General features: G+C 38.1%; 1 protein-coding gene across 12 annotated transcripts in view; it reads left to right on the top strand.

Annotated features, from left to right (window-relative positions):
• LOC143408320 (mannosyl-oligosaccharide 1,2-alpha-mannosidase IB-like) overlaps positions 1-17,454 on the top strand; it is a 233,433-nt gene that overhangs the window by 57,837 nt on the left and 158,142 nt on the right. The window contains exon 5 of one of the 12 annotated variants that reach the window (XM_076867917.2): positions 5,263-5,298. The exons of the other annotated variants lie outside the window; for them this stretch is intronic. Within the exon in view, the coding sequence (XP_076724032.1) occupies positions 5,263-5,274 (12 nt within the window). The 3' untranslated portion in view covers positions 5,275-5,298. Of the gene's footprint in view, positions 1-5,262; positions 5,299-17,454 lie in introns of those variants that run through there. 12 annotated transcript variants of the gene reach the window in all.

Here is a 17,454-nt window from a genome sequence, read left to right as displayed (position 1 = left end):
CAATAAAGCGGCTCCCGCTATATCAACCTTCACAAGTTGCTTGTCACTCACCCCCTGGTTATTTTGTTGCAGCCAGACTGCGGCATCCACCAATCAGACTATCCCTGCTGGCTCCCATGATCCTTACCCACCAATCAGACTAGCTCTGCTGACTCACATGATCCTTACCCACCAATAAGAAAGCACCCCATGCCAACTGTCAAACTGTTCAACCATTAAACTGTCAAACCACCTCCCGGCTCTATAAATATGCAGAACTTGTTCCTCAATAAATGGGCATTTTCTCCAATGGCAAGCCTTGTTTGGTCTTTCAAAAAGGACCTTCCTTTCTTCCCCTACAACAAAATATCCAGGATCCTCACATAGAGTACTCTTTGTTCTGTTTTTGAACTGCCTTTCTTCACCTCCCCAAATAGCTTCTTGTTCCGTGCAACTAATTATTTTATTCTAAAGTAAAAGTTCCTTTTGAACAGTAGATTATAGGTGACATTATTCCTTGAAGCTTTTGTAGTGATTTAAGTGGTGTCCCCTCCAAAAGATATGTCGGGACAGAACCAGTGGATATGAACGTGTTTGGAAAAATGGGTCTTTTCAGATATAATAAAGTTAAAGATGCTGAGATGAGATCATCCTGGCTTATCCAGGTGGGCTCTAACTCCAATGACAAATGTCCTTATAAGACGAGGAGAGAACAGGGGGAGGATGGCCATATGGGTGAAGATGAAGGCAGAAATTGGAGTAAGGCTGACACAAACCAAGGAACACTTAGAGCTCCCAGAATCTGGAAGAGGCAAGGAAGTCTCCCCCGATGGAGACTTCAGAGAGTGTACAGCCCTGCAATACCTTGACTTTGGGCTTGTGCCTTACAGTGTTGTGAGAAAATAAATTTTTATTGTTTTAAGTCAGTATGTTTGTAATGCTTTGTTACAGCAGCCCTAGAAAACTAGCATGGCCACTATCAATTCATTTCGGAAATTACTTTCCTTGGTAACTCTAAACCACATGGGTCATCTTCCTTTATTCTAATCTCCTGATCAATGAAGACTGTTTTTAGTTGAAACTGATTCTGTTAAAATGCTTGCCAGCAAAGCATCTTTGAAGAAGAGATTGAAGTAATGGGGGAAACTTTGTTAGTTTTAATGAGCATGCAATTGCCACCCACCCAGGACAAAAATAATTAAATAAATTGAAGAGCCAGGTGCAGTGGCGCACGCCTGTCATCTCAGCAGCTTGGGAGGCTGAGGCAGGAGGATAGAGTTCAAAGCCAGCCTCAACCAAGGCAAGGTGTGAAGCAACTAAGTGAGACCCTGTCTCTAAATAAAATACAAAACAGCGCCAGGGATGTGACACAGTGGTTGAGTGCCCCTGAGTTCAATCCCCCATACAAAATAAATAAATAAATGAAATAAAAGAAAAGAAAAAAAGAAAGACCTATTCAGTTCCTTGTAATTACATTTGTAATTGATTTTATTCTACTATTAACCTTTGAGGTGACTCTGTATTTTTTAACTTATTCATGCTAATTTCTTACAGGACCTCTGTGAACATTATAAAATGAGAATGTACTCTACCTAGAGTTAGATTTGCCTCCTGTTTTTATCTTTGGGTGCCATTAACTTCCAGGGGTATTTTGCTGCTCCTGGCAATTGCTTGCTTTCTGCAGTTGTAATTACAGACAGTATATTTGTTTCTAACAACTTGAATCTTGGTGCGTTTCCTTTTGGGGAGGGGGTTGCTAAAAAAATATTGCTCTGTAGAAAACCTCCCTACTAGATCATGTTTGTGAGCAATTCTTTTTATAATTGTCTTTTATTTATTTCATTATAAAGTGAAAGAAAGCAAAAAAGCAATTGATTTTTCCCCTAAATGTCATTTTCACAGTGTAATATGCTATATAATTAAAAATTTATCACAATGAGTGGATTCAGGTTGAAATTTTAATTGCACCTTTAGCTAGCCAGCTTTGGAAGTAAGCATATATCAAGGATTTAAAATGCAAAAGCAAATTTACAATTTAGCATGACTCTTGCCACATGTTGCTTGGACATGCCAATGACAGAACTTCAGAGATTCAGAGCTCCATCTTCTAAGAAGGAATGCTATGATTGAATGGCCCTTGCTTTTTAGAACTATGGGAAAGTTGTACATAGAGCACACACATAGAGTTTCTGTTGCTCTCATAATTTCATTTTAGGAGCAAAAATAATAAGTATATGTTGCATGTAGATATTTCTGCATTGAATGAAATGTGGCTTATTAATCTGAGGTGCATTCTAGATGGTTCACTCAGGTAAAATTTTTCTCAAAATACAACTGGAAATAGGACACTCCATTGAGAGTTTTTAAGCAGGTCACGTAACTGGAATTTCCTCAGGACTTTAAACGACTATTTACTTTTGAGGTGTTTCCAACAATAATCTCAGCTAATTTTTCTTGCACTGGTAGGAAATTTAGAAGTTTCTTGAGTCTGATTTTTAAAAATGGGTAAAAAAATTCTTGCTCTTTTATTTCTGCTTCAAATTTCTTAATCAGAGCCACTTGGCTAGCCAGGAATCTGAGTGGCTTCTCTCACCAGGATTGCCAAGGCTGTCTTGTAACACCCAAGATGATAATGAATCACAATTCCTTTCTGTCACTTCTAGTTGATGAGTGTTTTCTTAGTCAGTAACTCTCTTCTAAGTGCCCTCTGATTTATTTGGTAAAATTGTTCTACATGATAGAAGTGATATTAATTATTTCTTTTTTTAATACATATTTTTAGTTGTAGATAAACACAATACCTTTATTTATTTTATGTGGTGCTGAGGATCAAACCCAGTGCCTCACGTGTTCGAGGCAAGATTTTTACCACTGAGCCACAACCCCAGCCCGATATTAATTATTTCTGTGACTAAGGCAGAGCCATTTCTTGCCAGATAGAAAAGTGGTAGGAGTGCCTAAAATTACTGTTCATAAGTAAGGGGGGCAGAAATCAACTCCAGGGATCTAAGTAGAATTTGTGTTTCTCTGAATATGTAATCACTAACACTGCTAACACTGAATCTATCTGTAGTATAGAAAGACCATAGATAACAAGTAAGTTTTAGTCTACCTTGTATTTAAATGAAGATTATCTGTTAGATCTTAGAAGGAATTTAGTACAATTCAACGCATTGTAATAAACATTAAAAGTTGAATATGTTTTCAGGAGCACTCTCTTTGTCTAGTAGGACAAAGAGAAATTTAAAAAACTGAATGCCAAGTAGAATATAGCAGGTGCTTTCACCTGAAAGGAAGAAACTGGTTTAGAAGAGGACTGGGTGTTGGACAAGATTATTACAAATAGATGGCTCAGGAAAGATAAAAAGCAACTCAAAGAGAAGACATAGAAGACCTAAAACTATCAAAGTACTAATATAAAACAGGGGGGAAGCACTATGGCTCTGGTCTAGTCAATGGTCCAAGATTATTTTGATATGGTCCCCCAAAGTGAAGTCAACAGAAGCTTAAATAGATAAATAGAAATCACATCAAAGTAAAAAGGTTCTCTATGATGAAACAACAGAGGAAATAGACAATCCATAGAATGAAAGAAAATATTTGCAAGCCACATACTTGTTAAGGGATTAATATTCAAAACATACAAGGAACTCAACTCAATATCATGAAAACAAATAATCCTATTTAAAATCAGGCAAAGGGCCTGAATAGATATTTGTTAAAGAGAGATATACAAAAGGCCAGCAATTCCATGAAAACATGCTCAACATCACCAACTACTAGGGAGATGTAGATATATCACCTCATTCCAGGTAGAATGGTATTATCAAAAAGATGAAAGAGATGCTTTGCCTAGGACATGAAGAAAAGAGAATACTTGCAGTCTCAGTGTGGATGTAAATTAGTATGGTCCTTATGGAAAACAGCATGGAAAGTCTTCAGAAAAACTTGATACACATCTGAGTATATATCCAAGGGAATTAATCAGTATGTCAAAGAGATATCTGCATTCCCATGATCACTGGAGCATTATTCAAAATAATAAAGATATGGAATCAGCCAAAGTATCCATCAATGGATGAATGAATAAAGGAAATGTAGCACATATAGGCAATGCAATACTATTGAACCTTAAAAAACAGGGAAGCTGTCATTTGTGACAGCAAAGCTGAATTGGAGAACATTATGCTAAGTGAAATAAGTCAGACAAAGTTAAACTTACAGATGTAGATAGTAGAAAGGTGATTACCAGAGAGTGGGAGAAGGAGAGAAAGGGTCAAAAGTTATAGTTAGGTGGGAATAAAAAGGCTTTGAGATATATGGCACAGATGGGTAAATATAGTTAAGGTATATTTCAAAACAATTACAGTCTCATCCCTCAAAATGGTATGGTAATAGATATATTAATTAGTTTGATCTAGTCACTCCACATTGGATACATATACTAATATATCACATTGTGCTCCCTAAAAGTATATAAAGTCATGACTTTTCAATTAAAATGATACTAATGAAAGAAAGAAAGTCTTGGTGAAGGAGGTGATATTTGAGTTTTAGCATAAGAGGGTGGTTAGGATTTTGGCAGGTAATACCAAATGAGAAAGATTCCCTGGAATTCCACAGAACAGGCTGAAAAATCGCAGTGAAACCAGGAGAAAAGAACATTTCCAGACTTGGAGGAATGCTTTCAATCTTTTGTAGCTGAGGAAGCGTAAAATTTGTACAGATCAGCTCCAAGGTCCCAGGGATGTCCTCAATTCCCACAGTCCACGACTAGTAAAGTGACTTCATGAACTATATGTCTGACCAAATAATTCTGTTGGCTCTTTCCTCTTTGGACTATTGCAGTTACAGTAATTCTCTACCCTGAGGGATTTTGGTTCACTTTGAAAAAGACCTATCACAGATATGATGTTGAGGGGAGCTGAAAGGATCAATTACTTAACTAACTAGAAAACTTCCAAATTTAGGAAATCATTTTTAGAAGATAGTTGGAGCCATTATCATAATTTCTATAACCCGAAATGATATTTATAGTGAGGAAGAAGCAGTTCTCTAAAATGCCTGCCTTATTAATTCTGATAAAGTTAAGGTTATTTTTTTAAAACTATTTTTACAAGTTGGCCAATACTTTGCCAGGGATCTCATTTTACCTTTTTTTTTTTTTTTGTACTTATGGGAATATCGTGAAGAATTGTATAACTATTATTTAAAATATATCTAAATAGAACAATGCCCATCTGTTGAACTTTATAGTGAGTTGTTCTTTAATTCTCTTCTTAGATCCATCTTTGAGGATCCACTAACTTGTTAGGCAATACATTCTCATAAAAGAAGCACCAAGGAAGGAAACCAGACCAGTGATGTTGCTCCTATCATGCTGTGATTTGGGGCAAGGAACAGGTTTCTTGTGTATCACTTTATTATCAATATTTTTCCCTTTATACATGAAAGGGTAGATATTATGTAACACCTGTCATGTTTTCTCACAGAGGTGGAGTGGGAATAAAAGAAGATAAATAAAACATTTTGATTAGTGTAACAGCTCTTCAATAAATTCCTTTTGATCCGCTAAGGATCCAGAAAGTTATAGAGGGGAGTCTACGAATAAATGCATGGCTTTATCCTGAGCCTTCGCCATTGTGTCTGATGTGGTGTAGATTTTTGATAATTTAAAGAATGAGAAATTTGAGCAAGAGTTTTATAAATCACTGTTGTCTAGAAATCAGGCTACCTTCAATTCCAAACCATAAAATATAATCATAGACCTTTTTTTTATGAGGAACATTTTTAAAGTCATTAAATAAAGGTCAGAATACCAATATAATACTTTAGATTTTAGAAAAGGTTTGTGAGTTAGCCAATGGTTATAAATCTCCTTGGAGATGCATGTCTGAACAGCTTTGCTGCCATAATTGCTATTTATACACTGTGTGTCTTTAGTAAGTCACATAAATACCTTTTATTATGGGATTCTTTTTGACTTATGATTGACTATTTCTTTATTCCTTTCTATGGTCTCTGTCTTTTTTTTTCTCCTTCTGGTTTCTTATATCTGAACTACCTGTACTCTTTTCTGAAGTACAAGAGTACTTGTACTTTATAACTGTACTTTATAACAGTACTTTATAACTGTCATTTATGAGTCATCATGGTGCATGCATCAGACGTGATGAGACTGTCTATTACTTGCTTTGGGTAGAGAAAATGAAGCTAACGAGAAGTTGTCTTAGAAACTACCATAGAGATGCCTGAGCCAAAATTTCAGGGTGTTTTTAACCCTACCCAAAACTGTGCCTATACTTTCACTTTAGCAGAATTTGCAAAACTTTTAAAAATCATTGAATACCCAGCGATTTGCATAATGCCCAACAGGTAATAGAAGTGGGTATGAGATAGGATAGAAGAAATGGAAAAGATAAATAGGAAGGAGATAAAAGGAAGGAAAATGAGACTACATTCTGAAAGCCGTGTGCTAAAGTCCTTCAAACCTTCACTTTCAAAGCCAGTAATTTTCAAGGCCTATTACTTCACAAGCATCTTGTCCCCAGGTCTGTCATTTCCAAATTTTTGAGAAATCTCTAAGTATTCACTCATAATGTTAAAGTTATTAGAAATTTACTGACTTATGAAGATTGCTCAGTGCAATATACTAACGCATGTGATTTGGGGATAGATTGAGCAAAGAGAGATACAATTTGAAAAATAAAAACACATAATAGAGAGTAAATTCCAAATGTTATGTATTGGTCAGATTGTTACAGGAATGGGGCAATTCTGGGAAATTGAGACAGAATGAAGCCCCCGCCCCCTCCTTCAAACCCTGATTCTTGTAAACAAGTGAAAAGGTTTCAAACATGTTACTTGGAGTAACAGGCATGAGAAGGGATGGGGAAAGAGAAAAGGGACACTCAAGGGAGAGAGTGAGTCCTGTTGGAGAGGGATCTTGTGCCTCTCCTGCACTTCAGTTTTATTGGGGGATCCCAGACAACGTTCCAGAAAGCTTGGCCCAGGTCCACCTTTGACTGTGGACTGACAGCAGGATAACATCAATCAGACTTTCAAGTTTTCACTGCCATGACAACTCAAGGTCACTTTGACCCATGACGACTGATTCTAATTGGATTCTTAACTGTTAATTCTCCCCTAATTCTGAGATGTGTGTGAAGAGTCACAAAATCTCTGCCTTCAGGTAATTTGGGTTCCTTTCATTGACATTTCAGGCCTGCATTTCTCCTGCAGATAACAGGTAGTTTGCTGAGGAATGTGACATATCCTGTCCACTTAAGCCTGGTGGGGTTGCAGGTTTGTTGCCTCTTGAAAAAGAAAGCATGTGGTAGTCAACACCATGGGCCCATTTTGTAGAATTATTCCCTTAACATCCTGTGTTCCCACCATGCACATCTGTCTGTCCCCTATCAAGATAATGGAGACAATGTTAAGGATCTTGAGAACAGCCAAACCTCCATAAGTCATCTTGTGAATACCTGGTGGCTGTATTCCCATATGCTCACTCCTCACCAAGTTTCCTTTGAAAGACAAGAAGAGCCTGAAACCCCAAAGGTGTGTCTTATTCTCAAGATAGTTCACCTTCTCCCTTTTCTGTGGGCTTCTTTCTTTCCTGAATGAATCTTTTTTATATCCCTGACACATCTGAAACCTGATTTCTGTGACATTTGTCAAAACCCCATTGTCCTGAGTTGAGGTCCCTTCCTCTAGGGTCTCCTCATATCCCCTCTGCTCATGGCTAAAGCAAAGGAAGGCAGGATTGTGGGTAACTTAAACAAATTAAGACAACATGCCCAATCTCCCAGGTATAATACAGGTCAAGAGTGCTGGTAGCCAACTGCTCTTTAGAAGATGAAGGTGCTTTTGATACAGGTACAGGGACTGGATTAGTCAGGGTTCTCTTGAGGAACAGAATCAACAGAAAGTATGATTATATAAAGGGGATTTATTAGGCTGGCTTACACAACCAGAAGTTGGATAGTCCGCAGTGGCTGTCTGCAGGCTGGAGAGCTGCAAGAACAAGTGGCTCTGTAGTCCAAGAGGCTGAAGCCTCAGAACAAGAGGGATGGATCAACAGTGCTACCCTAGTTCGAGACTAAAGGCTTCTGGAGAATCACTGTCAGAGTCTGCATGTGGGATACATGGACTCATCCCAAGGTTTGGTTTTTCAGTGACTCTGGAAGTGAGCACAAGTGTGTCACTGAAAAACCAAACCCTGGTTACACCTGAAAGTTATCACACCATCTCTAGCATTAATGATTTTCATTGTAGATTTGTCACATAGTTTTTTGGAGGTCTCCAATCTTGTGCATTAACTGAGGCTCTGGGCTCTGACTATCTTTTGGTCATGTTCTCAGTTGAATGAAGTGGTAATGCTGTGGAAATGACCTCCTGAAAGAAAGTGTAATGAGGTCGAATAGGGTTTTGCCACTACCTTAAGGCAAAATTTGTGATGCATGCTTGGTTTTGTCATCTGGAAGTTGGTGGAAACATCTAGAGATTCTTGTATTTCTCCCTTTCTATGTTCGATGCTGAATAGAATGTGCAGGTGGGGAACTTGTGTCTTTTTCTCCTTCCATTCCTCACTGGATTATTCTATGAGGCCTTCACAGGATATATTCCTTGAATTAACACTTAATTTTAGTTACATTAGCATCACATCATATGAATTTTGATGGTCTCATGTTGCTGAATGGCTGATTGTGTGTTCTTGTGGAAACTTGATGTCCTTAGGGAACAGTAGTCATTTAGAGAGTAGAGAAGAGATTCCTACCTTCTCCCCTCCATGTCTAAAATCTCTCATGTTCTGGGTGAAGAAGAAACACTTTATTTACTGTTAAATCGTAGATTTTCCCTTTAATTATAAAATGGACCACATTAAGGTCTTATATTTATAGTTGGTTTTATTAGCCAGGAATCATCAAAATAATGAGTGACAACTAAATGTCAGATGCAAGGCTAAGATCTCTATATGCTTTATTCAATCTACAGAATATTGTCATGATGTATGTACCTTTATCCTTGCTGTCTTGCAGATAAGGACACTTTATGAGTTTGCTAGGGCTGCTGTAATGAAATACTCTAGACCAGGTGGCTTAAATCACAGAAATATATTGTCTCCTAGTTTTGAAGGTTGGAAGTCCAAGGTCAGGATGACAGCAGGGTTGATTCCTTCTGAGGGCTGTGAGTTGAAAACTGTTCCAAATATCTCTCCTGTGTCTCCACATTATCTTCCCTAAGTGCCTATGTACAAATTTCCTATTCTTTTTAGGATACCTGCACTCTGGATTAGGGGCCAGCTTGATGATCTCAATTTACTTCATCTACCTCTTTGATGACCCTATCCTCATATTTGACAACATTCAGAAGTACTGGGAATTGGGATATCAGCATAGGAACTTTTGAGGGGACACGATTCATCCCCAAAGGCACAGATGTCCAAAGAGGCTCATTAACTACCTTAAAAATCATACAGCTAGGGTAAGACCAAAAATTATGTTGACTTCAATGATCATTCATGATTCAATTTACCTCTCCCCTGTAGTCTTGTTTAACTGGTAAAAAAAATCTACATGGGGAAACAGGAGAGAAAACAAGAAGTGGACTTTATATTTTCATGGAGTCTACTAACAATGGCTTTTCTTTGGGAAGGTGAACTGAAGGAGGTTTAGTACAAAGGACCCTGAAAAGAACCATAACTAGTATTCAAATTTACCAGTTCTCTGTCCATTAGAAGATACTTGATGCCAAGGTAGTATACAGACCCTTGTCCAAACTTGAATAAGCTTTTGATTCACTCTTATTAAAACACTTATTGTATAACTACTCTGTTATGTCAAGACAGTTTCACACAACCTGGGTACAAGTCAATATGACAGGAGTCCACGGCCCACATAACACTTGTATTTCATTAGGAAAGACAGGCAATGTGCAAATTATGCATCATACTATGTCAGCCAGGCTGGTCATTATGAAGAAAAAATATGAAATGGGATAAGGGGTAGATAATGGTGAGTAATGCGAAAATCTGGGGTAAGTCCTTCAGACAAAAGAATTGTACATAAACAGCACCCCTAGGTGGAACTGAGCTTGCCTGCTCAGGAAACAGCAAAACATTGGGGTGACTGGGACATAGTGTGACAGAGACCGGGGTAATAGAGAAAGAGACCAGGATGGCTTCTGGGCCTGATAAACCAGGTGAGCTGCTAAGGTTTTATTCTAGGTGTAAAGTAAAACCTCTATAGAGTGTTAAGTCTACATATGTTTGTGTATAGCAAAGGGAAGTCAAATACGCTGATTTATATTTTGAAAAGATTGTTCTGGGAATTCTGTGGAGATTGTGTGTTGTGGTTCGAGTGGGAAAGAGTAGAAGCAAGAGGGTCAACAGGAGGGTCACTTATTTACATAATCAGTCAGAATGTTACCTTGTAGTAGTCCCTCCTTATTCATGCTTTTGCTTTCTGAAGTTTCTGCTTCCTATCGCCAGTCATCATTCAAAAATATTAAATAGAAAATTCCAAAAAAACAAAAAAAAAACTGATGAGTTTTAAATTGCATGCTATTCTGAATACTAGGAGGAAATCTTGCGCCATCCTACCTCATCCCACTTGGGGATGTGAATCATCCCTTTGTTTCCAGAGTATCCATCCTGTATATGTTATGGGCTCATTAGTCACTTAGTGGTCATTTCAATGATCAGATGTGCTGTTGTGCTGCAGTGCTTTTGTTTGAGGAACCCTTAATTTACTTAATGTTCCCAAAGTGCATGAGTACTAATGATGGCAATTTTATTAGAATATATTTTTGCAATAGTTTTATTTTATTATTAGTTAAGATTAATCTCTTATAATGCCTAATTTATAAATTAACCTTTATCCTCAGCATGTATAAGGGAAAAAAAAACAGTCTGTATGTATATGGTTTCATGCTCTCCAAGTTTATAAGCATTTACTGGGAATCTTGGAAGGTATCCCCTTCAGGTGAACATAGATATGAATACACTATACATGTAATATATACACGGAGGGCAGAATTACATGTCTGGAATCTCAAAGCCTGAGTTTTGGTTTTGGTCTGCCCATGGACTCCATTTCCTGTGATGTAAAATTTGGCTTTTGTATTTCTTGAGAGAGAATCAAACATGCATCATCAAATACTGAAAAAGTTTGAAGATTTTTCTGCCTTTGGACTTGTGACCTCTAGGTGTTTGATAAAATATGAGCTTCTGTGTAGAGAGAGAGAGGGGACATAGCAACAGGCAGAATAGTGCTTGCCTTCAGACAATGGAGCCAGTGTGGCCATTGCAGTCACTCCAAAAGGTCACATCAAGATAGAGAGAAGCACTTAATGCTAGGATTATTGATGTTCCCGTTAATATTGCTTTCTGCACAAAGGCAGCCTTCCTGTCTGGCTGAAAGCCTGCGGACAAGGCCTCTGACAGGATCTAGTACCAATTCTGCTACAACTAATCCCCTGGTATCCTGTCTGGGTACCAGGGTGGAAACTTCCTGCAGTTTCAGGCAGCCCCCGTGATTCCTCTGCAACCCAATTCTTCTGAAAATTAAGGGCCAAGTCCCACAGAGCCAGGGCCAGGAAATACCGGCTACCTAAGCTTCTGAGAATCAAGGAGTCAAAGAACCTGACAATGTCAGCTTGTAGTGGTTCACTTGGATCTGAGCCTCCCGAGAAAAATTCCTGTAAATGGCATGAATACATATTTTGTTTCTTACTGCAATAACATTCTAGGACATTACCTCTGTTCAGCGCTCTCCTAAGCAGGAAGTAATTATGGGCCGTGGAACTAATCACTGTATATATACCTCTGTAAGTCTGGCTCTCATTGGTTGGAATTTTTTTTAACACCCCTAAAAGTAGAGTGTACAATTTTTTGCATTGACATTGACCTGAACCTGTAAAGGACTGTCGCAAAATATGACTCTGGACAAATGAGAATGGAGGGATACAGAAGTCCAAATTTCTATGTAATTCTATAATCTGTTCTCTGGACATGAAGTTAGAAACCATTTTTGGTGTGTTTGGCTACTTGATGGATTAAATCTGAGCAAAACGTGATGAAAAACATTAGTCAGAAATAAATTTTCACAATAGTAAGAGACTATTTAATGTGTTTAAGAGCTCAGATTATGAAAAAGGAAGGGAAAAAACCTGCAGATGTCTTATTATATTCATGGACAGCATTTCTTTTTTCAAGATAAGAATAAAACCATTTTTAAAAATTGCACTGAGGGAGGAATTCACACAGTGGGGGAACTTTCAATTGTATCATATACCAGCAAAATTGATTCTTCTTCTTCCTGTTTATTTTTCTTTTTTTTAAAATTGCTTTTATTTTTTTAAATACGTGACAGTGAAATGCATCACAATTCTTATTACACATATAGAACACAATTTTTCATATCTCTGTATATAAAGTATGTTCACACTAATTCATGTCTTCATACATGTACTTTGGATTATGATGTCCATCACATTCCACCATCATTCCTAACCCCCTGTCCTCTCCCTTCCCCTTCCATCCCTCTGCCCTATCTAGAGAATAAAATCATGGCATTTGAAGGTAAATAGATGCAGTTGGAGAAGTTAATGCTAAGTGAAGTTAGCCAATCCCCCCAAAAGCAAATGGCAAATATTTTCTCTAATATAAGGTGATTGACTCATAGTCAGGTAGGGAGAGGGAGCATAGAAGAAATAGACGAGCCCTGTTTATTTTTCATAATAACTTCTATAAGTCTGTTAGTTACACAACATTATTTGTTTCAAAATGCGTAACTTGATTTTTTTTCAAAATAAATTGAGACCGATTTAGTATTCATCATACTCAGAGAAATTCATACACATGAAAAACCCAGAAGATTGTGACTTTCTTAAAGCCCTCAGCAGTAGAGGAAGAAGAACTAAAGACAGTAAGGGGAATGCTGTTCAAATAAGCTCCTTAAAATGTGCTACATGAAATAAGGAGAAAGAACATAAGTGCATTAAACATTATCCATTAGGAGTTGAGCAGCACAGATAGAGATGGATGGATTAAACAACAGATGTTACAAGTATAACTTGGATCGATTTTGCAAGCTACTGTAGGCTTTTCTTCTTTCCTTATCATGCACCAGCTACCACAATAATGAGTTTGTGTTTTCCGAGCACACCTCCATGTCCAGGGGGGACAGAATTTAGAGGAATGTTAGTAAGAAGCTCAATAGAACCTTACTCAAAAATGTCATCCAACTGCAGATGACGGCTCTTTACTTTTTTATACATCTGCTGCCAAATAATAAAACTGAATCATTGGTCTAATGACTCAGTTTCCAGGAATATCCTGAGTGTGGGAATGACAGGAATTCCGTATGAGGTGGCAGCTTTTTTTTTTTCAGTGTTTGCCACACTGTTAGGTCTTGGCCATGGGGTCAAGGGGAAACAATAGTCATGGGGAAGAAACTTCACGTGTCTATCCATACCCAGGGTGCCATATAGGAGAGGATCTGTATATTTACCCCTGCCCAGGAAGATTTATTTTCCATTAACTAAATAGTCTAAATTTCTTGTTTATATTTAAAATCAGTAATTGGCTTCTGAACCGGAGTGGTATGCTGTAATTTTGTTTCAGATTTTCTTTTCCATTTTTCAATCACTGGATGGTATTATTCACCCACACACACAGGGAGTTTAGAGGTATCTTACATGGCTATTATTAACAAACATTATTCAGAATATCTCTGTGTGATCTTTCATATCTGCAAAATATTGTTTTTCAGTTTTTCATTGTCATTTTCTGAATCAAATATCACATCAGGTGATTTGCACTTAATATTTGACACCCATGTTGGCTGGTTTGGGTGACATTCAGGTGGCTGGTCTCTCTATTCTTTCATTAACAACTTGGGTTTTCTAATTCTCAGGAAAAATATTAAGTGGAATATATTTTTTCTACTCAGAAAAAAAAAAAAACAATTGGCATATTGCAGTTTTACAAGGAGCCATGATTTGAATCTGGCTAACTGTGACCACATTCCATTGTTTTCAGTGATATTTTAATGTTCCCTGTTACCACTGTGCCCTAGTCAGCTGCAGAGTGGCCCATACTTAATCCAGTTCTAAATAAAAGGAAACCAAACTGTATTTTGGAACATTCACAACTGAGACCTTTGCTTTCATTACTTTAAACACGGAACGCCTTCTCTCTTCATTATTCATACTTCAGGAGTAAAATGAAAGGGAAACGACTGGATAATATGGAAATTCAAATATAGATGCTTCATATGTGGCTTGTGTTATACTAAAAGGTACGTAAATCTTGGCAGCTTCACCAAACTCACTTCCCTTACCCACCAAATGAAGAGGAAAACCCTAAATAGAAAAGCATTTTTATGGTACGTACGTACTTTCTAATCCCTTATAAATGCTTTAGGTAGGGGTTCCAGTTTTAGAACAAACTTGACGTACACTTTTCCACATTACTGAGAAGTAGCATGTGCAGTTTTATGAGCTGCACGGTACTTTGGAATGAGGAATGCAGAGACGTGGGCAGTACCATGTGCTCACCTTGAAGAACCCCACTGGGTAAATCGACAAGAATAAAGATTGTTCTCTAAAGCAGCAACATACATTTCAATAGGGATCACATGTTTGCAGTGGTTTGTGTTCTTGTAGTTTTGATCATCAAAAATTCCATTTGCTCTGTGCGCTCAATTAAATTCAGAGCTGCCACACATCCTAGTCATCTCTCCTCACAGACACATATAGTGAAATGAATGACATTTAAACATTAAAAAGAAAATTCTGCCAACCTTGTTTCACTAAAGACTTGGCAGTCTCTGAAGTGCACAAAGTTTGTGTCTCATGGTTAGGGTAATACCTGCTAAGACAAAGTACACATTTCTCAGCTTTGACTGTTCAATTAGATTTCTTAGGTGTTCTGAGAAAGCAATTTGCTGAAGAGTCAAGTTGCGTTGAGGTACAGGGAAGGGAGACTGAACAAATGATGTTGTGTGCATGTATGAGTAGGGCATTATGAATCCCACTATTATATATAATTATAATGTGCACTGAAATTTAAGAAAATGGAGTGAATTTTCTATATTGCTTTAGCATATCAAGAACCATGCTGGAAAGACTCCGCTCATAAAGTTTTTGAAACATGAAGGCAAGATCAATCTCCTGACCTAAGCCTAATCTATGTAGAGAAAGAAGCCTGTCTTTAATGGCAGCTAAGCTGATATTTGATGTTGCAGGAGAAGCTAAAAATGTGATGCAAAAAGAGGATAAATCCCAAACCCCCAGCTTCTAACATGAGACACATAGGGGACGTGAAAGACTAATGTAGAGAGGCAAGAAATCAGCATTGTGCCCAATATTCTCTGAGTAATCATCAACCTAGGCAGAGGAAAGATATTATTAGGCAAGTCAGAAGGAACTTGGGGAAACTGAAACTTGGGTTTGAATTTACCTTTGTTACTCTCAGAAGAAATCACCTAGGAAAGAGCCCCACAGTTATCTGGGAGTGGCCAGACCTTAGGTCAGTTTTTGTGAGTGAGAGAAATGGGGAGATTTGGTAACAAGAGAGAGCCGGGTATTGAGTTTTCGTAGCCATACTTTGGCAGCTGGCAGAAAGCAAGGGCTACCTACTGTGGGTGGTGGAGCTGCAACTCAGACTGTGGGATACACAGTCCCAGCCAGGCTCCAAGCGAGACGGGGCAGAGTGAGAGAGGTCTGTTGTGTCATCAAGCCTCAGAACAAAAAAAGATCAGCTAACAGGATACACCAGTCTCAGATCTGAACATCGTATCCCAGCCCAAGGGCACCTCAGCACGGAGAGTGACTCAGCCCAGAGACCAACAAGGTACCAGGCTGGGGAAAGATCTTCGGTGTTAGACTCTTGTGAGTGTGTGTGTGTGTGTGTGTGTGTGTGTGACTTGTAACAAATTATCAAGAGGGTGTAAGACAAAGCCTAATTAAGAAACATTTTATAAGCATACCTATCTCTTTATCAAAAGCTAAGTCCAGAAATTTCTTAGACCTGGAGTGTGATAGATCTGGATTGGAACCGAGACTAGACATTCGGAATCATGGAACATGCCAGTTTACTCCCTAAAAATAACCACTTGTTGAAACCCAATCACATGTGATGGCACTAGGAGACGGGGCCTCTGGAGATGATTGGATCATGAGGTGACACCCTCATGAATGAGACTTGTGCCATTATAAGAGGCCCCAGAGAGATCCTCACCTATTGCACCATGTGCTGAAGCTGTGATAAAGAGTCAATATAAACCAGAAAGCCAGTCAGTCTGCAACAGACCCCCAACTCTGCTAGTACCTTGATCTTAGATTTTCTTGCCTCTAGAATGGTATAAGAAAGAAATTTCTGTTGCCACCCAATGCAGGAAATTTTGTTATGGCAACACAAATAGACTAATGTAGCTGTTTTGTGTTGATTCCTGAGATCCGGATCTTTTGGATTATTTCAGATATCCCAGAAGCAGATTTTGCATAGAATGCTTCATTTCACCTTGTGCACATTTTCCAGTTACCAAATTCAAACTGGGTGTTCGGGGTTGAACTCAAGATCTCAGGATAATGTTAGCCATGTGTGAGATTGGATAACTAACTAGAAATTCCTATTTGTAACTGGAGTACTAAACACTGGTCATTCTGAGTTCTACAAAGGTTGCTAATTACATATATATTTATATATGTAAGTAAAGGTAAAAGGTTAACTCTCAGTCCAGAGCTGTGTGCTTGTATTCAGGATTGAGTACCCCAATTTAGAGGTTGCTAAGTTCCCTGCCAAGTTTTCTACCTAGCAGTCTAGACACAGAGAAATAAAGGCCATCAAGTAGTTTCTTTGTTCTACTCCCACCTGCTCTGTTAGAACTCTAGCAAACTTAGTTTAGGAGTTGTATTATAAGTCTCCCTGTGAGCCTAGTCACTAGTATATTGATCCTTTTTGTTATTGTAACAAAGTGCCTGAGACAGGATGACTTTATAAAGAAAAGAGGTTTATTTAGTTTCTTTCATTTTGGAGATTCTAAGGGCATGGTGCTAGCATTGGCTCAGATCTGGTGATGACCCTTTCTCTGGAAGACTTCCATGATGGCACGCAATCTCACATCACAAGAAATAGGAAGTTTGTATTTCTATGTCCGTATGTCTTGTCTCTGTCTTTTCATAAACCCACTGGGATTCAATCATAGTGGTTCCATCCCTAATGGTCTAATCTAAACCTAATCATTTTCCACCTCTAAATACCAAGGTAAAATAATAGTTCACATCCTCTCAATGTCATTCATAGAGCACTCCTACATGAGTTAAGGGGCACGTACCATATTCCATCCACATCAGCCAATGTTCACATACTGTGTAGTTCCCCTTTTATGCTGAGCCTAAATTAATCCAGTGGCTTAATTTAATCCATATAATATGATGGAAGTAATTTCAGTTCCAAACCTGAGC

The sequence above is a fragment of the Callospermophilus lateralis genome, chromosome 10, assembly GCF_048772815.1.
Source record: "Callospermophilus lateralis isolate mCalLat2 chromosome 10, mCalLat2.hap1, whole genome shotgun sequence".
Taxonomy (NCBI): domain Eukaryota; kingdom Metazoa; phylum Chordata; class Mammalia; order Rodentia; family Sciuridae; genus Callospermophilus; species Callospermophilus lateralis.
Note: the sequence above shows the minus strand (reverse complement) of the source record. Positions and strands in the feature narration are given on the sequence as shown.